Source organism: Patella vulgata, chromosome 8 (genome assembly GCF_932274485.2).
Source record: "Patella vulgata chromosome 8, xgPatVulg1.2, whole genome shotgun sequence".
Classification (NCBI taxonomy): domain Eukaryota; kingdom Metazoa; phylum Mollusca; class Gastropoda; family Patellidae; genus Patella; species Patella vulgata.
Window position 1 is genome coordinate 38,210,144 of NC_065886.2, and position 25,500 is coordinate 38,235,643.

The following is a 25,500-nucleotide window of genomic DNA, read 5'->3' on the forward strand; positions in this document are numbered from 1 at the left end:
CGCTCGACACAAACTATGCCATTTCAGGACTACCATATGGTTCAATTTTATTTCAATAATTTTCTTGCGATTAGGGGTCTTTAGTGGGGGGAAACCTAGGGACCTAGTGAAACTCCCAAGGATGGGAGACGATCTTACTCCTTGTCACGTACAAGCGGGGAAAATAAACCACACCACTTGACTCAATGACAGGCCCTATGATCTAACGCGCACCTATTGCGAGTTGGGTCATCGTCTTAGAATTGAAACTAGCGGGGATATTTTAAGACTTATGACAGTGGGTGAGGGTGCCACTTTAACGACTAACACCCATTGTTTTTGTCTTTTTTGTCTTGGCGGTGGCAACGGGAATGCCGAAGCTACTATTTCAATTACGAATTCGGATCTTAAATGCCATTACGAAGTCTAACCGGGTTTTAGTCAATGTTTAACGGCGATTCGAATTTCTTTTTTCATTCATAGGTAATAATAGGTGATTCTACATGCCCGTTGTACATTTTATAATGACGGTTCATCCAGAGTGGTATACAGTTCCCAAATCCAATATCGTTTCATTTAACTATATAATCCGTAAAGGTTACGTATGTTTACAATTTCAGAACACCCGATACCACTTTTGCATTGATATCCCCAGGCCCGTAACTAGTGGGGGTGGGGGGGGGCTTCCCTCCCCCTGCAAAAAGTTTCGCCCCCCCCCCCCAATGAAAAAATTGTCAACCTTAAAAAAAAACCCTAGATATACAGTGTCCGTCAATTTTATAGCACCCCCGAGAACACTTCCCGCCCCCTCCCACTCGTTACTCTGAACTAGTTACGGCCCTGGATATCCCCCTTGTCGTAACTCATCGTAAAATGTCGTGTATACCACCCGATTAGATTTTATTACATACTTCGAGAAGGTATTTGTTGAGTAATAAAACCTTCTAGTAGTTTATCGAGGACTGGCCGTCCTTACCGCACGGTAATCGGGTGTGTATACCGTGGTCGTGCACATACACGTTCTTCTACGCTTTGCACACTTAAATATATATATATATACATTATTTAAGATTTAGATAAAGAGCCCACCGTTTCAGTCAAATTACGTTATTCTGAGTGAAGTTATCAGTGTTTGAAGTTTTGACAAGATAAAGCGTTAAAAGTTTCGAATGTCAAGTACTATTGCTACGTTAATAAACAAAGTCTCGATTATCATATAGCGCATGTTTTCTAACCCATTAAATATCTAGGACCCCCCATGGTCTAGAGAGTTGATTATAGGCTTGTGAATAATTGTTTAAACAATAATTTATATGGGACTTGAAGCCAAAACAAAGAACTGCAATAGATAGATTTAGCTCTTATATAATGCATCTTTAAGCAATAAAAAAATATATATATATCATTAGCATGTTATAAGGAGCCGTCAGTAGTGAAGATCTGTGGGCCTATAGATAAAGTGCTATTAACTACCTTAAACATCTTCTTTTTAAAAAAACAAAAAACAAACCTGTCTGGTATACAAACTGTTGGGGTCAGCGGTTATCTATTTAAAACTATCTTTTTATTTATTCTTTAACCCAGACGGGATTTAAACTTTACAAACATTTATTTATACAACATTTCTCACGACTATATAACAAATTTAACACGGAGCAGGTATCATCGTAATCACTGTTTGTTAGAGTACTAACCTAGTTTGTCGCCATATTTCAAGCCATGTCCACACGTGTACCTGACAACATTTGATAGTATGCATGGAGTTGTTTCTTATCTTGGTTTGTCAATTAAAGTGAAATTGGGTTTAACGTAACCTCTGGTATGCATTGACAGGCCTAATGAAGATGGGCATACGCCTACAATTATTTTAGAATTCCAACTGTCAAGGATTATTGTACGTGCACGCCAATGTTTAACGGGATCTTGGTTTTTCGTCCAATCCAAACGACTAGACAACTGTCCTTGTCAGGCTCTACCGCCCTGCTCTCGAGGCGATGTATATTTTCTGAACACCTTAAACAACCTGTTTTACATTGAGAACAGGCGTTTTCTGCAATCATCCTTTTTTTCTTTGATTTGTATTGTCTGATCTATGTTCAAGAAGTTTTTGGGTGATCGAGTGAGATTTAGATAATAACAGATCTACTAATGAGTCAAATGTGGTGGTTCCGAACCCATGTTTAACCTTGGTGGTTTTCTTTGGGATCCTCTGTTTCGAGTTATTCTGCACACAGAGATCCATCTAATTCATACTTCTAGAACAGATCTAGCTTAATGTCTGTTCTCAAGCGGCGCTAACTGTAGACATTTAGCCTACGTTTAGTATCCGTTTTGAATAAGACGATCCCGGTGTTAAGCGTGTTTTCCCCATTCTGCACACAGAACTACTAATTAAACCTGTACAGTTTTATAAAATGAAAGCAGAATAAATACTTCCTAAAGTTCCGGATATATAGGTCTACTTAGTATTTTCGACTAAAATCGTAGATTTAGGACTTGAAATGTCTTAGTGTCTGTTCTAAAGCGGGGCTAATACTAGGCAAACAGCTTAAGTTTAGTATCACAAATATTAAAAAATTAGTATACTATTTTGTAATGTTTTTTCTAATCCATTTTACATCTTTCATAAACACAAACACAGAGACTAAATAAAACATTTTCGATTCTATTAAATGGAAGCAGAGTAAACACTTCTCAAAACTCTTAGTATTTTCCACTAAAATCGTCGATTAATGTCGGCTAGTTAGGTTCGTGTCTGTTCTCAAGCTGAGCTAATTGTTGACAGACAGCGTAACTTCCGTAAGGTGCAGGAGCAGCTTCTTGTCGTTCGGATGTTACGATAAACCGAGGTCCCTTAAGCCTAGACAGTCTGAATTCGAATAAGAGTAGAGGGAGAGAGTAAGATTTGCCGTAAGGCCAGTTTGGTAATATATCATTTGGATTAAATAATGGTATATATATACTGGTTACGGTAACATTTTCACCTGTTAATACCTTTACCTGTAATTAACAAGTTACCATTATAAACAAAGCTTACACCGTAACTACACTTCATCAGATATACGTAAATACTTACATCAGTATACTACTCAGCTGGAAAACCTCCAGTATCAAAAATAGATCAATGGAACAATGCTGGCAAATTAATTAAAACAGCCGTCCAAGATTTAAACAGTTGGTTAATATACGCAAATCAATCCCGAGAAATAACCATTTTCAATTATTTAATTTATAGACACAACACGCCTGATAATTCACAGGAGTCGCAAACCTCAAAAAATGTATTATTTTAATGTAAGGAATTGTTGTCATTATGCAATACTTGAATACAGCTCATAGGATTTTTTTTTAAAAAATCACAAAGAAAGGTCATATACTTTGTACAAGAAAGATAAAATTGTTATTACTTTAGTCACATTAAAATGCAGTGTAAAATTGATAGAAACCAATGTAAAATTTAGATTGTCATAGCTGAAACTAGAACTGATCGATTTAAATAGTACTTGGATCAACAAGTATTTTTTGGTTTTTTTTAAATATATAATTAACCTAGACAAATCAATAAAGTTAAAACAATTATTTTGAAAAATCTTTCAAATGAATCGGGTATGTTGGTTTAATCTGCTCTCTCGAGCCATCTATATCATAACGAAAATGAGCCCTGATGGTCCAAAATCCCAACTGCAGATCTTTACTAGTCCATTTTCTTAGCTCATAGTTATCCAGTTCCCTTTAACCACTGAAGAACTGACATCTTTTTAGTGCGTTTTTTTACCAACCAACCAAACCTCATTATTCTACTTTTGTTTTTATTTTTCAGTCTGTGATATCGTGCTTCCTGTAAATAATGAAGTCGGCCATCTTGTTTATATTTATCATCTATATATACCAACATTCCATCGAAGGATCACTTCCGGCCCATCTCCGCCGATATGCTAGAGGGTAATATATAGTATATAGTATAAACTGAAATTTACAGTTTTAGAGTTCCATATTGCTCACACTATGTGTGACAAACGTCTAAAGATTCAATTCTATAAATTGGATTCTTTAGAAGGTGCATTTGAGAATATTTCTGAAAGTGTCGTAAAGAAATAAATAAATTTTATAAGCAGTGTTAAAAAGTGGCAGATTTCTTGTCCCATTGCATGGTGGTCTCAGACTGTCCATTATTCGTTGGCTATACGCATTCGCTTAACAATGGTGTACGATGGTGCACTTTAAAAGAACGTGCACATGATTCATCGAAATACTCATGTGGACGACAACGTAGGCCTACGCCTTCGCAGTCGTTTTATTTCAACGTCAGCAATGTAAATATCAAATTAACTAGTACGTAATAAACCTTTAAATCTATTAAAATTGTAATATAAAAAAAATCATTGGTTTATATTAAAATTTATACTCACTTTATGCTTGTTATTACTTTATAAGTGCTAATAAATCTGGATATAAACGATTTTAAATTAGTTTATTTTATAGTGCATTTAGATTTTCCCCTCAAAGGTTTGGTTCTTTTAAATCCGATTATGAAATTTAATACCACTTAAAATGTAATCGGTACATGTTTACAGACGGTTTGAAATAAAAACAATATCAGGCAACCACCCACAGCTTCGAGACCATGATTAAAATTGACCATGATTAAAATTGACGCATACTGAGATTCCACTCAATATCCACATCTCACAGCTTTCCCTGTGCGTCTTACGATCGGTCTATGTAATTTGTGGACGAAGATCCACCTGGTTTCCTCTCGACACACAGCTACCTTGGCTTTGCCTCTGTGTGCCCATAGAACTAAATACACATTTAGTTCTATGGTGTGCCCTACAGTCTTTTTATGTAATTTGTGGACCGAGACCCACCTTGCACTTTCTTTCGATCCACTATGTTGTGGCTTCCCATATGTGTCCTACGATCAGTTTCTAAAATTTATGGACTGAGACCAAACCTTGGAAACCTTGCATGTAACCGCTATTCAAAACTGATACGCGCCATTAATACTGTAATTTTGAATAATATACGATGTCTGTTTGTGTGTTATTTCAGACCCAATATACGTGTTATTTCAATATATGTGTTATTCAGACTCAATATAATATTTGTTATTTTAGACCCAATATATGTGTTATCCAGACTGTCCCTGGTACAAAAGACAGATTTTTTTCACAGTGTATAAACAGACATCTTAGAACTATATGTGAACGACCAACGTAAGTATCTACTCTAGTAAGAATATAAGTATCAAGTAAGAATTATTTGAGAACAAGAAACTTAAAGATACATTATGTAAGATTTAGATAAAGAACTGACCGTTCTTACTGGTCGTTCTTGCTATAATGGTTCAAAAATAGATAATGCAAAATTAACATACTAAAAATTTCATTCAAATTACTTTATTCTGAGTGAAGATATGAGCCTTTGAATGTTTGACAAGATGTGTGCACTGATTGTAACCATCGTACTGAGCTTAGCCTCGCTTCAAAATTTTTATATTAAATTATTCAATGGCTGAACAGTTCTAATCTCTGATCTACGTAAAACCGGACCTAACCGATGGCATCGAAGCTCGATTGTGGTCTTGTCATGTTAATAAATGTCCTAATTAATAGTTTATATAACATGTAAAACCTAACTAAAGACCTGCAATAAACAGATTTAGCCCTTGCATAATGTCTGTGTAAAGGAGCTAATTCGCTAATTGGGCCCTAGAAATTGAAACAAATGGGTCGCAACGCATACAATAATGTAATATCAATGTATATAAACTGATTTACATTCATATATCAATCGTTTCTGTTTTTATTGTAATTTCTAATCAGTTATGTTCAGCGAATGACAATATCTAGCGTCTGTTTATTCCAGTCTACATCGTTAGTATTTATCGCGCATGCTCTCTAAATAAGAATACGGCGTCATCAATTGACATGCCTTGTGGAATATGTCTACCCCCATTCTTCGAGTCCCTTGTTACAAATGGCGCTGAAACGCATTATGGTACACGATTCGTGTACCAATGGTAAAATGTTTATTTTGTCGTAAATATCAGAAGCCCATCTTTTCCCGGTATGATCAAAACATCAATGTTTAAATTGACAAATAATTCGTGTTTTCAATGTCGAAGACTTTGGAAGATTTTGAGTTCTATGTAGATATGAACAACCCAGTTGGAGTATCTAGTAAGAATTATATGTATATATGTGAACAAGCAACTTCAGTATCTTGAATAAATAATATACGTGAATTGAACGGTTAGAAACGTGAAATCGTAAGTTCAACCCAATTACTGAGATTACAACGACACTGAGTAAAACTGTTTATAGATCAACAGAACGGGTGCAGCAATGTTTATGGTCGGTCAATAGGGTTGTTAATGTTCTCACAAACATACTGAAGCTATTACATTTCAATTAAATAAAAGAATCGATCACATACATGTAGACGAATTTTCCAAATTTAAGAAATCTAAAACTCCAGCTATCTACAATGTGCTCGATATTGTATTTTATAAATTCACATATTCGGTCACTCTATTCGGCTTGGTTTATCACTAATACTTCACTTTCCTCGTACAATAAGATTGATATTGTATATTTTCGAAGTGATCTATGCAATTAATGCAGTGATCAAATGGCAAATAGATCTAATTTGAAAGTTTCAGAAGTTATAGAGCGAGATGTCTTAGCAGAGTTTCATGCTTTCATCGCAATCTCGTTGATTCAATCAAATCCAAGGGCGCAAACTCTAGTAATACAACTTCTCAAGATATAGGATTAGGAGTTGCCTCACTAAATAGTAGCCTTTTAGAAGTTGTAACGGATGTAGGGATGTTGAGTGACACAAATTATACAATAGACATTATTATAATATTATACCACTGACACTACTGATGGGCTTCACTGATTGACAGGGTCAATAAAGGTCATCATGAAGGTCACTGTTTTTTTATGAGAAAAACAAGTACGGGCGTACTATATGGACCAGACATCGAGCATGGCGTCATCACAACCATTCTAGATTCGTGACGTCAAATCAATCGATGCGCAATTGTCCCAGAAACAATCAAGCCAAATTTCATGCCGATCGCATTTGATTTGGCGGAACCTTAGGCTTTAATCGAAGAGGTCTCCTCACCCCTACCGGCACAAGAAAAACAAGGCGAGCGTGACTTGGACAAACTAGCTGTAATTACAGAATAACCCACTTCTACTGTGGGTAGAAGACGGCCGTATGTTTTTTTTCAATTCATTGACCACCATGTGGTATTGACCAAGCGTGGTTTCCAATCAGTTGAACAAAGGGGGCATAACTCTCAGTTAGTTGTGAAACAATCCAATAAGTGTTTTAAAAAATCTAATAATTTTTCTCTACTGGAGCCATTTAATACTTACATTGATACAGTAATAGGTAAAGCATGGGCAGCAAGTGTTCTATGGTGTGAATAGACGGTCAATAATCTGATGATTATAAATATAGTCACACATCAGACAAACAACACGTGTTCAAGTCTACATAGAGATCTTCTTCTATTATAAAATAATTTATTAGAAGGTGCCTGTCTGATACACACGAGCCGTGTAAAGTATTTATTGTAGATACAATGAATGATTTATAATGAACAATTCGACACACAGCTTAAGGATTAGATGGACTCTAGCATTTATTAGTAAGTGCAGGAGGACCCCACCACACATAACTACACACGGACATTTCAAACAACAAACGTATATATCAAATAAAGTGAACGGCTAATAGGCCCGGGGATCAACCGTGCGATGTGTGTATTGCGTGAGAAATGAATAAAAAGACCTTCGGGTGCGTATATACAAATAATTTTTGATTTTCTGTACAGAAGTAACACGTATCATGCACGAGCCAGGGTATGTACATCCTATCAAAAACACCTGATAGCTAACCGTTTCTGGTGTACCCTTGTATTTATTGTTTAGTAACACCAACACCTTTATCTGCGATATCACCCGGTAGAAGTGGGCGTTAAGCCCCACGAACAACTGAATGAATGAAATGGGTTAACGCCCTATTGTTCTACCGCAACAAGGCTAATGAAGGCGGGCATCCGTAGCCGCCATACCATGTGTCATGAGGCACATTTTACACGGACGAACTGCAATTGAATTCCAGCGTGTACACGTGACCTTGGTTCTTTCGTCGTATCCGATCTGCTGGGCCCTCCGTCCTGCACCATTGACAAAGGGGAAGGGGGAGGGGGCAATCTTTCAAAATCTTACGAACGAACGAAGGGATGCCAACACTCTTTAATTTGACATAACAATGCAACAGTAATAAATACGACGCCTTCAGCAACCACCTGTTAGAAATTATGTGAATACCCGACCGATTTCAATCACATGAGGGTATCCATAGAAATTATATTTCACCGTTTCTCTATAGTCATACAAAAAATAATACTTATTACAAAGAGCACACTATGTGCTTTTATAACAAAAATTAGAAGTTAGAAGAACGTGTATTGTGATAAAATTACTACTATAAAAAGTTTTAAATATATTATCAAACCAAGTATTTCATACAATCTGACAGTCTCGTTTGTTTCGTTTTTTTTTTAATGAAATATCCCTGATTTAATATTTTTTCTTGTATTATGTAAAGATTATTACTGTAAAAAATTTCAAATATATAATCAAACCAAAAAATTTCAGAGAATTTGACCTTCTTGTATATTATTTTTTGTAATAGAAATGAAAATTAAATGGGGTTTAACGTGCCACTGTTCTGCTCCGACTGGGCTAATAAAGACATGCATACACCATACAGTGTGTTATGAGGAAACTTTTGCCCTGACAGCGGCGTTACGGCATACTCTTATATCGAATTTTACGGGACCTCGGTTTTTCGTCCCATCCGAACGACTAGACAGCTGTTCTTGTCAGGACCTCCGTCATGCACGGCTAACAAGTGAAAACCACGCCGGAAAATCCCGATGAACTTTTTCAGCCAACATCAGGATAGCGAGCCAGCGTCTTACCCACTTAGCCACCGTGGCCCTCAATCACCAATAGTCTTTCCTATTTGATTAAATTGGTGTATGAAAAAGACCTTTACAAAATATCAAGAATGTTCAATTTCACTACATTAAGGTTACTAGTTCGTTTCGTTTATTTTAAATTGATTAAGTTTAGCAGATTAAGCTGTGTTCAAATCGAGTACCACGTATTTTTTTTTCAGGAGAACAGAATTTGAATGTTGTTCTGGTTTTAAAAAGGTAGCGAGAACACAGGGTTGTACCGGAAGTAAGTCAGTCTCCATTTTACTATTGTTATATGTAGATAAAGTTAAAATCACACTGGCTATTATAGTCTCAGTTAGGTTCAGCGGCCCAATGTTCTGCCCCGACTGGGATAATAAAGGCGGGCATACACCATGTATTGTGCTGTGTGCAAAAGTATGACCGAGCAGCCGCGCTGCGGCCTATATATTGAACTCAAACTGTCAAGACATATTTTACGTTCATGCCAATGTGTACAGGCGATCTCGGCGTTTGCCCCATTCGAAAGACTATACGTTGTCCCTTGCTAGGCCCTCTGTCCTACACCACGAACAGGGGAAATCAAGCTGGCAAATCCGAATGAAACTTGCGTGGTCAACACCGGAATCAAACACGGGATCTCAAGCTTGGCGAGCCGACGTCTTATTCGCTGAGCCAATCTGGATTTAATCAAGCGGTCCGTTCATATTGCAAGCACAACGTGAGGTCAATTCACTGGGCCAAATGCTAAAGCCCTGTTACACTCTGTAGGCTATCGAGAGCATAAAAAACGAAACGAAATATAGATCTGTATTTTAATCAGATTGTTCACTGCTCAGACATCAAATGAAATGAAAAAGGGTTCAACGTCCTACTTTTCTGCACCTAATGGGCTAATGGAGAAAAGCATACGCTATACAGTGTGCTATGAGGGAATGTTGCTCGTAAAAGACGGAGACATCGTCTTTTCATCCCATCCAAACGACTATATGTCTTTTACTTGCCGGGTCGCACGATCTGCTTCGGGACTAACACTTTGTTCAATATTATTTTAATAATTCGCTTGCGCGTACGGGTCTTTAACAGTGGGAGGAAACCGGAGGATCCGTGGAAAACCCACGAGGTTGACCAAGCTATCTTACTCCTTGTCACGATTAAGCGGGGAATCGAAACCACGCCACTTGACTTAATGATTTCACGCACAGGCGTTAAACCAATAGATTCCCCGCCCCCACCCCCCGGAATCAAGAACGATATTTCCATAAATTTTACGATTTTTGATCTCGACTTTTTCAGTTAAACCATTAGTAAATTTAGTTGATACCGTAAATGGATTAGAGTTAGACGGGTTTACTAATGTCATTGGTCAGTCTGGAGTAGAAAACCAACTAGCCAATCAAGGAGCCTATACCATATTTGCTCCTTCAGAGGACGCCATTCAGCAATTGTCGGATGAGGAAAGGTAAAATCATCGATATATCGTTACGATGTTTTCACATTTTTAACATTGGCCGCATTATGACAATATTCCCTAGGGTTTAACACTTTACCCAGATTAAAAGTAAGGTGTAAAGTGTCGGCTAATTTTTAAAAAATGGTGCTATTTTTCCCCACATTCATGATTATACGAACCAATAAGAGATTTCAAGGCATCATTTCTCTTAAAACATGTTACATGAATGAATATTATCTGAAATAAGTCATTAGATTATCGAATAGGGATGGATGGTAGACATATTAATTTCTTCGGGGAGACTAGTGTGTCTTAAACTCCTGTCTTGGACATATATTTTTAAATACCTGCATATACAGTAGAATCTGTATGAGCAGCCACTCCTATTCAGCGACATCTCCTTGTAAGCGGTCACGATAAATTCCCCCCGTAGAAATTCTGTTGTTTTATCTCTTTATTCAACGGTCACTCCTCTAACGCGGCCAGCGGTCACTATTTTACTAATAAATTCAACAAAACATCGCCCATTCAACGGCCATTGTTGAATGATAGCATCTTGTCGTTCTTTGTAACACCCCCGCTAATCCCGTGAGTAGTAGTTAATTTACTGGACCCCCACTGATCAGGTAAAAAGAAATGTAAACATAACAATCAACCCGGGATTATCTGTTAATTAATCTTTTGTTTTATTAAACGACTAACCTGATCATTGTTTTCACGCGTAACGACACATTATTTGATACTGAATGAATAAAATAAAATTACCGAGTTTTGTCACGATCATCTAGTATCTCTCTTAGCGCCTCCTATAATATTACATACAGAGTTACACCCCCTGTAAATAGGTGATAAAATTAGCGATGTTTTTTGTTCATGTGCTTTTTTGATAAAATAAAATGTATTCATCAATTTTCTTCACAAAAATGGATAAATATTATCGAATGCATCACAATGGCAGACAGTAGTATCGAAGGTTGGTACAAAATGACAAGTTTACAGAAGTTATGTCCGAGATTTGAGTAAAGAATTTTCGTCCGGCGCAAGATTCAGCGACGGCCAACGCTTCCAATGCATCCAAGCGTAATATTTAATTTATGTCGGCAGAAAAAGCAACGAGATTTATTAAGAGGCCACTCCCGTTAAGTTATGTCCGAGATTTGAGTAAAGAATTTCCGTTCGGCGCAAGATTCAGCGACGGCCAAATTTACCGCTTCCAATGCATCCAAGCGTAATATTTAATTTATGTCGGCACAAAAAGCAACGAGATTTTATTAAGAGGCCACTCCCGTTAAGCGGTCAGTTGTGAAAATTCCCTTGGGTGGCTGCTTAATGCAGATTCTACTGTATCTACCGTTTTGCGCTGAACACTTTATTTGAGGTCAAATGTTATAATTAGAGTTACACTAGTGTTTCATTACATCAACCATACTTACTTTATTTTTGACCTCACCCATTATGCCATAGACTGGGTCCCGCCCTTTGGTATATTAATAATACTTCGTTTCCGTTCACACAAAACCGAATCACGCTAAGAAACAATACAAAAACTGACCAACTATTATTAATAGAGCGGGGCGGTTTTATTGTGCCCCAACGCAAGAATTCCGATATCCGCCTTTATATATGCTAATTATAGTCTCCTCTAATATATTTTAACAGGCAGGATCTTTTGTCGAGATCTGACGAAGGCACACCGAATGTTTTCTATCACGTGGCACCTGGTCGTCTGAACTTCTCCAGCTTCAGGAAGAATACTGACTACAATACACTATTTGAAAATAATAAAATACGTATTAATAAATACTCTTATGGGGTGAGTAGTATATGAAATATATATATCTGAATTTAAATGGTATTTAGTCATTTCTTTACTAGCAAATTTAAATGAAGGCCATGTCGCAACAGATCAAGGACTGGGCGGCGTAGAACAGCTTTCCGGTCATTGGTTGTCTTATGGTTATAGTTGTCACATATATATGTTTTTTCTCCCTGTGCGTTTGTCTTTTTGGGTTTTTTACTTCCGTTTGTGGTGTGCTCCTCCAGCCAGGACAGGCTTTTAGCCAATTGGACCAATTGCTCTCAGTTTGGCCCCGCGCTACTTTGGTCTTGGTCATAAGTAAACCTTCGTTCGTATGTAATAACAAAAAAGGGTAGTCAATTCTAGTAATTATTGATAAAATATTTCAATAAAACAGACTGCAACTGTTTACTGAAAATACCCCAATACAAATTGCTATAGCACCCCGTAAACTTCCGGTAAAAACGAATAGTAAAATTGGGTGTTCTAGAAAGGTTAGCCATACCCACACGGTCCATGACACTATTTCCGGCAAGGTCACTAGTTATTGCGCAGATCAAACTTGCATTCGTGCCGATGTCATTAATCGCCCTAACAGGCCTTTTAAAAAAGTCTTTGATAACATACAATAATGTAACTTCGTATAAACTGTTTAAGTGACATTTTAGTAATTGGCCAGATTAAATAAAATACAAAGCTTTCATGGAATACAATTACCTAATTTAATAGAAACAAACGTTTCAACAATGACACTTGTGTAGTTATCATTTTGACCCTCGAGCCCGGAAACACAAAAAAGAAAAGGAAACTACTACTAGCGATAAATTCCTGGCAGACAGTTACAAACTACACTGTTTTGAAACAGTTAAGAAATGAAAAGAAATGGGGTTTAATGCCCTCCCCTCCCTTCCAGCATCAACCGGGCTAATAAAGACGGGCATATGTCATTTTATTTGACGAGGGAAATTTTGCCAGGGTAGTGGCGTTTCATCGAACTTCCACTTTTCAGGGTTCTTTTACGTGCACACCAGCGTGTAAACGGGACCTAGTATAGGTGTTTACCGCAAAATCTCTGGTAACTTTCTCGGCCAACGGTAGGGGGGTGGGGGGGGGTCGGGTTTTTCGGACCCAAAACCTCCTGTTTAGTTAGCGCACTACTATCTGAAAAACCAAAAAAACACCTTGATAATTGATAATTAGTGGGAAACCACGTGACATTAAGGTGTATGTGATATTTATATATTGCATTCAAAGTTTCAAATTTTTGGGAAAGATATTCCATGTTTCATTGTTCAGTTTATTAGAGCATACATTCAAATATTTTAGCAATGTAAAGAATCTCTGAAGCTTCACATTTATCAATATAAGATTGGTTGTGACGTATTTTATATAATAGGTAGCCACAGCCAATTGTGCTAGGATAACCAAACCTAATGAAATGGCGACCAATGGAATCGTACACATCATAGACAAGGTAAGCTGTATATATTATAAACATATAATATGTTACAGGATATTCCCAACGATTTTTGTTTAACAAAATGAAATGATTTTTAACGTCATACTTCTCTGTTTCAGTGGCTCTGTCAGGCAGCCGTTAAGGACATTCAATACGATTTTTTTAAAACAAAATTAAAGGAATTTTAACGTCATACTTTTCTGCACCCCTTCCAAATAAGAACGTGGAAGTAAAATGGGTTATGACGTCTTACTTTCTCGCACCTTCCTATATAGCATGAAGACCGGCATTCACCATGTAGCTAGTGGACTATGATACTATCATATCGGCGCTACGTCCCACTCAGTGGCGGCGCCAGCCGTCGGTGATTGGAGGGGCAAAGCTGGGGCAAAGTCCAAGGTTAAGGGGAAAAAGGCACGAGCTTCAACTAGGGGTAGGGGGCCTCCCCCAGAAAATTTTGAAAAACAAGTTGCCGGAAATGCAGCCTGGCAATATTTCAGGCACTGATCGTTGAGGTAAAGTGTCAAACGAACGGACTTGCGAATCACGACGAAGCCCAATCACGAGCGTCAAAGTAGGGAGTCCTCCCCCAGAAAATTTTGAAAAATAGATTGCCGGAAATGCTGTCTTAAAGTATTTCCAGGCACCGATCGTCGAGATAAATAGATCTGACCAGATACCGTCCGTCACCTGATCACTAGTTTATCCGACTAGAGAACAAAATGTCAAACGAAGGGACTTACGAACCTCAACGAATTCCCCTTGTGAGCGCCAAAGTAGCGAGTCTATTGGGGACCTCGCCAAGAAAAATTTGAAAAATAGACTGTCAGAAATGCTCTACAACATGCAAGTTTATGACTGATTGGGGATGTGGGATTTATTCACCTTAGAAGGTATTGATTACCAAAACGTATCACAAATACTTTTTTTTTATTTTCTAAAATTATTGGGGGGGGGGGGGCACTGGTCCCACTCTTATTTCGTTCCACTAAAAACACATAAAAAGACAAATCTGCGATATTACTTCGGTGAAAGCAGACGTTAAATAAAGCTATATTTCACACACACTCATCGGTGCCAGACAAATTGACAGACACCATGTTGATTGTGACGGACAAAGCCTAAAGTTGTGTCTGACAATGTACCGAGAAGGAAAGTGGTATTCTTGGGAGGGTAAACAATATATACATAACCTTATTTATTCCGTGTTTTTTTTACAGGTTCTTGATCCGAAAGACATGCAGAAATCTGTTGCCGAGAAAATCTATTCTGATGATCAGTTCTCTCAGTTTCAACTGGCCATATTAGCTGCTAAAATGGTGAATACACTGAGATCTGCTAATGCTCTTCTTACTGTGTTCGCACCCACCAACAACGCATTCGCTAAACTTCCAAATGATCTTTTGGATAGAATTTTAACAGACGAGGAAACCGCTAAAAGTAAGCCGTATATATATATCAAAAACTATGTATTATGTGCAACTCAGATAGTAAGGAGACAGAGGTCATAGGTTAATTAATAATATTCTAATCTGGCAGATAAAGTCCAAACAAAAATGGTGGCACAAACCAAGATTAGGACTCGAACTTGACGAGACAACCGGAGTGCTCGATTGTAAGTCCGGAACGTTCCTAAGTGAATGAATGTTATATAGTGATTCGTCACAATTCTACCAATCCCGAAAACAAATTTGGCAAAAAAGTGACATAATCAAACGCGTAACTTTTTTGTTGTAAATTGTTTATATTGGACATTAAAAATAATGAGTCCTTTTTCTTGTATGAGTGCAGATTTTTAAAATAAATGTTTTTTGAAAACGTAAAACAGATATGATCTGTGATAAAATATAGGAAAGTCTATTAGTGTCACAAAAAAGAAAATCTTAATGCGTTTGAACGAAAGTTATCGCTTTTGAAGACTTTAAACACTATAATACATACACAAGATATTTCCATTTTGCATGTTTTCGTATTTGTTAAAGATGCATTATGTAAGATTTAGATAAAGAGCTGACCGTTGTTGCTATACTGGTTCCAAGTAGTTAATGCAAAATGAATATATTGAAAATTTCATTCAAATATTTTATTCTGAGCGAAGCTATTACTGTTTTGACACGATGTGGCAAATATTGTTTATTACCGTTGTAACGTTACTTGTTAATCGAGACTCAGTCTCGCTTTTCCATTTTTGAATTAAATCATTAAATGGCGATCGCATTTCAATCGGTTTAAATCTCTGCCATCCCTCGGTCTAGAGAGTTGATTTTGGGGTTTTACTATAAATAAATATCTAAATAATAATTTATATAATATTTGAAGCAAAATAGGCTTAAAACCTGCAATAGGCAGATTTAGCAAAAATAAAAACCTGCAATAGACAGATTTAGCTCTTACATAATGCATCTTCAAGTTTTTGTTATATTTTATAGAGGTTGTTGATCATCATGTAGTGAAGGGAGTATATTGTAGTGATTCAGTAATTATCGCCCTTGGTTTAAAGACTCTAGATGGATCCCGTATATTGTTTAGATGTAAGAGGTACGGTAAATATATCGATAAGGCGAAACTCGTAGAGGAAGACATTGTGGGTAAAAACGGTGTTATACATGGTATTGATACAGTTCTTGTTCCTGATTCAGGTAGGTCTACACATAATATAGTGTGAGAGCATGTCCCTGTCTAAAGACTTGATAACCGTCTGTAAATGACGTCAAGCTTATTTCTAAAGGATTCAACTTAACCCCAGTCTTGACCCTAGACCGTCAAGTGTAGGTACATCGGCGCCACCAGAAGCCCTTACTTACGGACCCGAAAACCGAATTCCCGCATTGACATTGAAAGAAGTGTATGGGGATTTAATGTCCTTAATGGCCTTAGCCCAGTTGGGAAAGAAAGGTAGCGGGTTCAGGAGGGCCTAGATTTTAACGTAAGATTGTATGTGGAAACTTAGTTATCATTATGATCATCGACCACTATCGATTTCTGTTTCAAAAGTTTTGTATTGTTGATGTATTCCCACCACCACCTAAAGCATAAAAATAACATGGTAGAACATCGTCAGGTGCAGGTGACAGTGGAGGTTCGTTTGCCTTTCTGGAAATTTCACGGAACCCCAAAACCCCGAAAACCGTGCTTCGCCAATAAAACCTTAAAATAGGCCCTTACGTTCAGTCCCAATTTCATTTCCTTTATTTCTACGACCATACTGAAATTGTAATTTGCAACAAAGGTGGTGTCTCTCATTATATTGTAAGGATAATATAAAACCAAAATTTATTTCAAATTTATCTTAGTGAAGAATGTCGCTGAATTAGCTAAAGATCTGGAGTTAAACACGTTAATGGAGATGACGGAAAGAGCTGGTTTAACATCTACACTGACTGGTGATGAGGAATTTACGATGTTCGCTCCCTCTGATAAAGCTCTTAGAAGTAAGTTCATGTGAATAAACTATAAAATACTATAAATGTGTACAGACATTGATAATGCCCTTTAGTCCACATATTGATAATTTCCCTTAGTCAACACTAAATGACCTGCTATAAATGACTTCAGACTTTTTCCTTCTTACGTCACGGCGATTTTCCTACTTCAATATAGTATTAAATTTTTCTGCACGGTCCCAAATTCAAATCTCTACCCGAAAGCCCCAGAATCTGGTCTTGTGTTGGCGAAGAACACTCTATAGCGAGTCCGTTGGGGTTCTCTTCACCGTAAATGGGGCTTTCTAGAGTATCTCCTGAGTAAAAACCCTAAATAGACTGCAAATCATCAGACTGGTAGACTATCAAAGGGCAATTTTACCAATTCACCGGAAACGACATAAATTCAACCCTAAAAATGCCCCCCCCCCACTCCCCAAACTACGTGACAACATTAACTTCTTTGGCCTACCATTTCCTGTTTTGGAGTTATGCTACTTCCGGTTTATTGCTACAGCGGTGCTATGCCGGATCAACCGCTAGTCTTTAATACAATTTAATATCTCCACTGTTTATGATCAGGACATGATCGTTAGCATTGATATTACGACAATGATCCAGGAACAGGGTAAAATTTTCCTCATCACACAAAGCATGACGTATAACCATCTGCATTATCCCGGTTCGTGCAAAAAGTAAGACATTAGTTAAACCCCATTTAATTTTATTTTTTTTATCATTTATAGAGTTGCCGAGTGGTTATAGAGCAGCTTTATCAAGTCAACCTTTACAAATGGCTAAGCTTTTAGAATATCATAAAATAAAGGGTAAAATAAAGACGGATCAGTTGATAGGAAATAAAACACTAGATACAGGAACTAATAAAGCACCAGCGACAATATCAGCTAAATTATCAGTTAATGTGTTTAGAAATGTAAGTTATAATCATTAATACCGTAGACTGTACTGCCTAAATCCCGGTTCAGACGATCACACATTCAGTGGCGTACAGAGAGGGTGGGCGGGGCAGAAGTTGGCGACGGCCCCGGACATCCTTTTGACGGAGTTTCAAATCAAACAGTAAAATATAGGAATTGTTTTAGATTTGAAAGTATCGTTGTTAATGCATATAAAGTATATGATGCCATATGAAATTTATTGCATCTGTTTTGACATATACTCAACCAAATTAAAAACTTGACACTCGGGAATTTTGCGACTAGATTTTTAATATTTGGTTTAAGGCAACTATTTTAGTGTTATGTTGTGCACAGACGACCTTGACATCAACAGAAAGCAAGAATACGTCTCGCCGAAAGTCCTTGACATTGATAACGTTCGTGATGTCACAGTACCCCCCAAAATGAAATTCACAGACTTGGAGAACAATCGGAATAAAGTGTTTAGTAACGGTTGTGGCCTCCTCTAGCGTCTCGTACTGCCACACAACGTCTTCCCATGGATCTCAGAACATTAGTAAACACTACCCGAAGAAGACGTCGCCACTGCTCAGCAAGAGCATGTTGAAGGTCCTGCAACGTCATGATGTGTTCAATAGGATTAAGGTCGGGGCTAAGCGACGGCCAATCCCTTGGACAACAACAAGCGGAGAACGTCCATGTGCACAAAAAAAACCCCAAACCATGACGCTGCCGACACCAAATCGGTCAACTTCTCTGACGCATACTTGAGCGTAACGTTCACCTCGTCTGCGGTACACTCGGGCCCATCCTCGGTTACCCAGTGTACTCATTCCGTTCTACTCCACTATACCCTGGGTTAATCTAAGGGGGAGACACGTTTTCAAGTTATCCGCCCTTGATGATTGTGCTATTTTTATCGACCAATCCCATAAATTGTTATTTGAAAAGGAACTTGGCAAAGGGAAGTAACTCTCATCGGACAATTCTAGATGCGTAATTATTAACAACTAATTATATATTATGTTAATGAAGACCAGACGTTCATATAATAATGTAGGGTCATTAGTTTTATTTAGAATCGTTTATTTACAAAAATCATTCAGTAAATGGACATGAATATGGTTATCTACCCTTATAAAAACGAAGGCGAAACGATTGGTTTGTAAACTGTTTTCTGATTGGTTCGTAGATTGTAGCTACATTCTAGGCCAGGGCAGATAATTTGAAATCGTGGAAACCCTATGGATTAACCCAGGATATAGTGGAGTAGAACGGAATGAGTACACTGTGTAACCGAGGATGACTCGGGCCCTGCCATCGGCAAATCTCAAAGTGAATCGAGATTCGTCACTAAAGACAACCGAATTCCACTGTCTTTGAGTAAATCTTATGTGTCTTGTGGCCCACACAAGTCGGTTACGGCGATGAAGAGGTGTCAATATTGATCCATTATAGGGCCTCCGAGCTCGAAGACCAGCAGCCTGCAAGCGATTTCGAACAGTTTGTGCAGTTACCCTTCCACCAAACATCTCTCTACTTGTGGAGGTTGCAGTGACAAATCTGTTTCTAAGATGACGTAATCGTATTGCTTGATCTTCCTGGAGTGACGTCACACGTGGCACTCCCGCCCTTGGGCGGTCGGCAGAGTTCCAGTTTGAAGCTCTCTCATTCTAAGATTAATTATTGTCTGGTGTGAACAATTAAAGGCTCTTGCAACAGTGACCATAGACTGACCAGCATAGAGCCTACCTATAACACGTAGACGTTCTACATTTGAAAGGCGCGGCATTTTCTAACAAAGATGAAAATAACAATTTTAATTTGTTTTTCCAGTTCAAGTTACGTGTGCGTGTTCAGTTTAAGCAAACTTGCATCGATTGACCTCACGAGTTTGTGTTTGCACGTGTTTTTCAGGTTTTCATCTTTATATGCTCAAAAGTCACGTGGTCCACGTGACATTACAATTTTATGAAATTAAAGGCTTCTTACTACTTACTATCGTTAGAAACACTTTAAAATTTATTTGACTTACCAGAAAAAAAAATTTGTTGAAATTCATTAGTGTCAAGTTTTTAATTTGGCTGAGTATATTTAAAAGGCCTTCCTTTCTCTTGGGGGTTGTACAATCAAGGAGTTGACCCCAGGCATCAGCAAACCCCTGCACGCCCCAACACGCATTTGTCCAGATTTGGTGATGACCTCATACAAGTTAAATGTTGAAGTTTTTTGGCGAAACAGCCCAGACGGTCATACATTTGTCCATGAACATTACCATACAAATGATAGATCATGTGTTAACACATGTGTGATCGTCTTGATGGGGCTTAAGAATTCAGTATGCAATTCTTAATTTTGAAGCCTTTTACTATGCTGTGTATTTTTTGTGATTTATTGAACAGGGACGTGTTGTGGTAGGTGGTGCTACCTTAGAGAAATCTGACAATGAGTGTAAAAATGGCGTCATTCATACTATAGATAAAGTACTTGTACCACCGGAAGCGAGTATTATGGATTTAATTATAGGTGACAGACAGCTGAGGTAGGAGTTATTTATTTGTTGTGGTTTATTGTCCTACGTTTCTGCACCATCCGAACTAATGAAGATGAACATACAGTGTGCTTTACTCGGGCAGCGCGCTTCCGCCTACTCTTCAAAGGTTCTGTTGCGTACAGGTGAGGATAGAAGTAGTCGACCGGTGAGGGAGCTGGACCATCAGCTAGAATGTTCTCGAGTTAACTCAGGTGGGGTGAAGGTAGTTGAGTGGTGAGGGAGCTGGACTATCAGCCAGAATCTTCTGAGTTAACTCAGGTGGGGGTGGAGGTAGTCGAGTGGTAAGGGAACTGAACTATCAGCTAGAATGTTGAGTTAACTCAAGTAGGAGTGGAGGTAGTCGAGCTGTCAGGGAATATAAGCAAGAATGTTCTCGAGATAAATCAAGACATGAGCAAAAACAACCTTCGGGATTTTTGAAGCCCGGCCTGACAATAAAAGTTGTTCGGATGGAACTGCAAACCGGGGTCCATCCGTGTACACATTAACAATTGAAAGTGAAATTTGGGCTGTTCGGGCAAATTTTCGCCCCAGAAATCGCATAGGTAACCATGGCAGTGAAAATTACCACATGGAAGTCTCAAACTAACGGAAGCATCGTGCTGAGGAGACGTTAAACCCCATTCTATATGTTATCCTCTATACGTGGTTTTGTTTAATTTTAGTACGTTACGTATGGCTATAGAGAAAGCGGGATTAAGTGAATTATTAACTCAACCGTATGGACAGTATACAATGATAGCACCTACCGACAGAGCTTTCAAGACATTGGGTAGATGGGAGAAAAACGCCTTTTTAAACTTGTCGCCAGAACGCCTTAAAAAGGTAAGATCCGTCAATATGCCGACGGTTCCTTTGTGATTAATTTTTGGGAATCGAGGATTCGTATATTGAAAATTTCTTGAAATGAAATATGCTAGGTACTATAAGATGCAGGATCTGGTTTTACGGCTCCTCCTAGAAAATGAGGAAGCAAGTCAGGAAGCAATCTAGGTTGAAGTCTAGCATACAGACTCGGTCTTAATATATCCATTACTCTAAGCAAAGATCTTGAGATTACGGTTGTACGGTTTCTCCGAAAAAGGTCTTCGAGATCACGCTTATACGATTCCTACAAGATATTGATTAGTAAATCGAGGAATCAAGACCCAATTCGGCGATTCTTCATAAGAAGTATGGCCAAGAAAATGTATAGGCAATCTAAGAATGACACGGCTGAAGGTAGTTTCAATGTATTGTCGGCCACTAGTTTATAATGATTAGTTTTTGTTGTTTTTTAAATGCCTTGTACATTTAAAAAATGTGTAGACGGTGTTGATTGTTTTTCTAAACCAAGAATATTGTTAAATTTTAGAGTGTGCTATGAATGCATAAAGGCTTAACGACGTGTTATGTAAATTTCAGAGCTAACCGTTAATATAATAGTTTAAAAATACATAATGAAAAATGATAATATTGAAAATCTGTCAAATTACATTAATCCGAGGGAAAGTTTGAATATCTCACGTTTTGACAAGAAAGGCTTATAATCGAATATCTAGCCCATTGGATGACATACATTTAAATGGATTGGAACGCCGCGAGATTTAAAAATTAACGCGAAAATGGATAATCGAGACCTAGTACCATTGTTACTATAATAAACAATCTAGGCTACACCTTTCAACACTCATTACTTGGTTCAGAATAAAGTAATTTGAAGGAAATGTCTAATATTCATTTTTCATTGACTATCTTTGAACTATTTTAGCACTAACGGTCAGCTCTTTATCTAAATCTGCATTGTCTCTTAACTGCTTTAATCAATATTCATCTCTTCTATTTAAAGGGGCTAAATCGCTATTCTTTGGCACTTAGAAATGGACACAAATAAGTCGCAACGCATATGTAATAAACTGATTTACATTCAATCGTTCGCGTTGTTACTGTAATTTCTAATCAGTAATGTTCGGCGAATTCCGCGAAGAGTCCAAATTCAATGGCAGATTTCGGCGGCTGGTTATTCCAGTCTACACGTTTAGCCTCGTTCATCAAATCGCTTCATTACAAATGGCACTCGAAAGCATTCTTGTGTCAATTTTAAAATTTTCATTTGGTCTTTATTATTGGATATCAGAAGCCCATCTTTTCACGGTAAGAGAATCACATCAATGTTGATCTAAATTGACAAAAAAGTCGTGTTTGCAATATCGAAGACTGTGGATGATATTGAGTTAGCGGCTTAATTGCCTCCTTTAAATTTCAGTTTATAGAACGTCATATTATCAACAGAATGGTGATGAAATGTGCCTTTGATCCGCGATCTGTTTATGGTATATCATCCAGACAGGGAGACAGCATCGAGTTTACACAGGAAAGGTCCGGTTCTATTTATATTAATAAAAAATATAGAGTAGAGCGGCCTGATGAACAGATGGCAACCAATGGTGTTCTTTATAAGATTAACAGTATATTAAAGTGTTCCTGTCAGCCTCGAATCCGGGGTAGAAGATAAAGCAACACTCTTGCTATGGACAATATTCTAAAAAGAAATTTATGGAGATTTAACCTTCTAAACTCTGGCAGAATATATAAAAGCCTTATGTCAGAGCAATACATAAAGATATACTTTCGTTCTAACTTTAAAAGAGTTAAGAAATTATTTTTACAAAAAAGCGGTTTTGTCCAATTTGAATTGTATACAAACATTTGATAGTGTAACTGATTCATTATGTATTTGGAGTAAATGCAATGTTCTGAAAGAATACAAACATTATTTTAATGGAATATAAAATTTGCTCTGATGGAATTAAATCGGTGTTTGGTTGAATATAAACGTGCTCCTGATGGAATAAAAAAAATCGCTGCACTGATTAAATATATACGTTGTTCTGATGGAGTATAAACGTTTGCAATGGTGGAATATAAACGTTCTGAAATAACAGCGTTGTTCTGATAAAAATACTGTTCCGATGGAACAAAAAACGTTGTTCTGATGGACTAAATATTGTTCCGGTGTGAATATGAACATTGACCGGAGAGCAAGAATTCTGATGAAGTAAAAAATATTTCGGATGGAATCAAAACAAATGTTTATTTAGGAATAAACATTCTTTTGGTGGAATTTAGATACTTCTTGAATGAAGTAAAAACAATTGTGTTGGTGGAATTAACAGTTGTTCAAACTGAATATAACACCTCCCTGATAAAATAAAACACTCTGGCTGCGTTGAATTCAGAAGAACAAGAAAATATTTTATTGAATTAATACAGTTGATTTTCTAGTATATTTGAAGGATTGTTCTGTTGTGTTAGGCATTAGGTTGGTTATATAGTAAATATATTGGAATATAAACTTTGGTCGCTTGATATAATAACAGGTTGTTCCATATGAATGCACACATTTTTTAGTTTTGGACCAGCGCCACTCATCTTGGTGTTATTCTTCTTCTGGGCGACACTCTCCAAAAAAAGAAATTGTTCTTTTGACAATTGCGCATCCATTTTAAGGTAGTGGCGTTGACGTCATCCCTGTTTCATGGTCCATATAGTACTGTAATTATTATAATGGTACTAGGTCAGTGCAGTGATATAGTAATGTAGAAAATCACGTTCTAGTAAATAAAGATATTTTTATCTAAGATGCGTGTAGCATTCGTAATAAATTACCGATTTTAAATCATGTCTAAATTATTTTTTTTCGTTTTATTGATGATCCACTGCGTTGTAGCAGACAATATATGCCAAGCTCGCAAACGGTCCAGTTGACCGGTGTACGGAAAAGCATAGACAAAGATGCGTTGCTGTATGAAGCCGATTTATATGTTTTGTGTTTATTTTACTGCAAACAAATAATAGATAGCATCTGTTTGGATACAAAATGCCACGAAATAGAGCATAAGAGTAAATAATAGAATGGGTTAGAGTGGTGACAGTAAAGAATTATTCAAGACGATATTAAAATTTAAGCACGACAGTAGCACATCTAAAAAAAAAAGAAGAAATAATAATCACGCTGTAAAAAATAATTCTGTATAGAATGAACCGAGTCCAGTTATATATTTGCATTCAACCAGTATATGAACCAAATACTAAATTAGAAATTGATCAAATGGACACAAATGTATCCTTCTTCAATCTTGGTTACGACAGTGGAGATAAACTGACTGTCAAAAGCTGAGCTATGTGGTTAGATAAGGAAAAAAGGTTTCAAAAAATATTTACAGATTCAGCTTGATCATCGTTTTATTATTTCTTTTATTCATATTCCATCAAGGGGAAATTTTATAAAAATGGCTTAAATTTTACTCCGTGTATCAAACAACTACTTTGTCATTGGTTAGATCCGGCTAAACGCGGGGAAATTTACAGTAGCTATTGACTAACAGTTCGCACAAACAATCATTATTTGCATATTGCATACTATTTATAGTATTATTAGCTGGAATTATTTTTAAGTCGATAGCCTAAGGGCCCACTTAGTACCATGTTTTTTATACGCCAACATTTTTATGTGTACGTATATTGTCGTCGCTCCTGTCCGTCCGTCCGTCCACAATTGTTTGTGAACAGTCTACAGGTCACAATTTTTATCCGATTTCAATGAAACTTTCGATATTGGCATGTATGGACTAAGACTAGTAGTGCGAGTTATAAATAGACAATTTTAATTTTTTTTCTCCCCTCTTCCTGCATTTTTGGGTTGACTTTTTTTTTTGGTCTAGAATTGGAGAAAAGGGACCAAATTTGCAATTTCATAGCAGTTTTGGGTAATACTGATGATATTACAGCGGAGGGATAGGGGGTGTAAAGTGTTCTTCTGCAGATTTTCACCCCAGTCAACTTCAAATCCGCGTAGCAAAAAATCTAAACGGTCAACCCCCTACAAAATTATGATGAGGAGATTGCCAAATGTGGTCCCCGTTG

At 37.3% G+C, this 25,500-nt stretch overlaps 1 protein-coding gene across 1 annotated transcript in view; it reads left to right on the top strand.

Moving 5' to 3' along the window:
- Positions 1-24,256, top strand: part of LOC126829269 (transforming growth factor-beta-induced protein ig-h3) — a 36,614-nt gene extending 12,358 nt beyond the window's left edge. Inside the window, exons 2-14 of the mRNA XM_050559038.2 lie at positions 3,800-3,921; positions 5,097-5,195; positions 9,190-9,254; positions 10,286-10,451; positions 12,102-12,255; positions 13,637-13,714; positions 14,920-15,139; positions 16,129-16,338; positions 16,993-17,130; positions 17,868-18,055; positions 20,444-20,583; positions 21,261-21,420; positions 22,841-24,256. Coding sequence (XP_050414995.1) covers positions 3,827-3,921; positions 5,097-5,195; positions 9,190-9,254; positions 10,286-10,451; positions 12,102-12,255; positions 13,637-13,714; positions 14,920-15,139; positions 16,129-16,338; positions 16,993-17,130; positions 17,868-18,055; positions 20,444-20,583; positions 21,261-21,420; positions 22,841-23,089 — 1,962 coding nt within the window. The 5' untranslated portion in view covers positions 3,800-3,826 and the 3' untranslated portion in view covers positions 23,090-24,256. The remainder of the gene's footprint in view (positions 1-3,799; positions 3,922-5,096; positions 5,196-9,189; positions 9,255-10,285; positions 10,452-12,101; positions 12,256-13,636; positions 13,715-14,919; positions 15,140-16,128; positions 16,339-16,992; positions 17,131-17,867; positions 18,056-20,443; positions 20,584-21,260; positions 21,421-22,840) is intronic.
- The last annotated feature ends 1,244 nt before the right edge of the window (positions 24,257-25,500 follow it).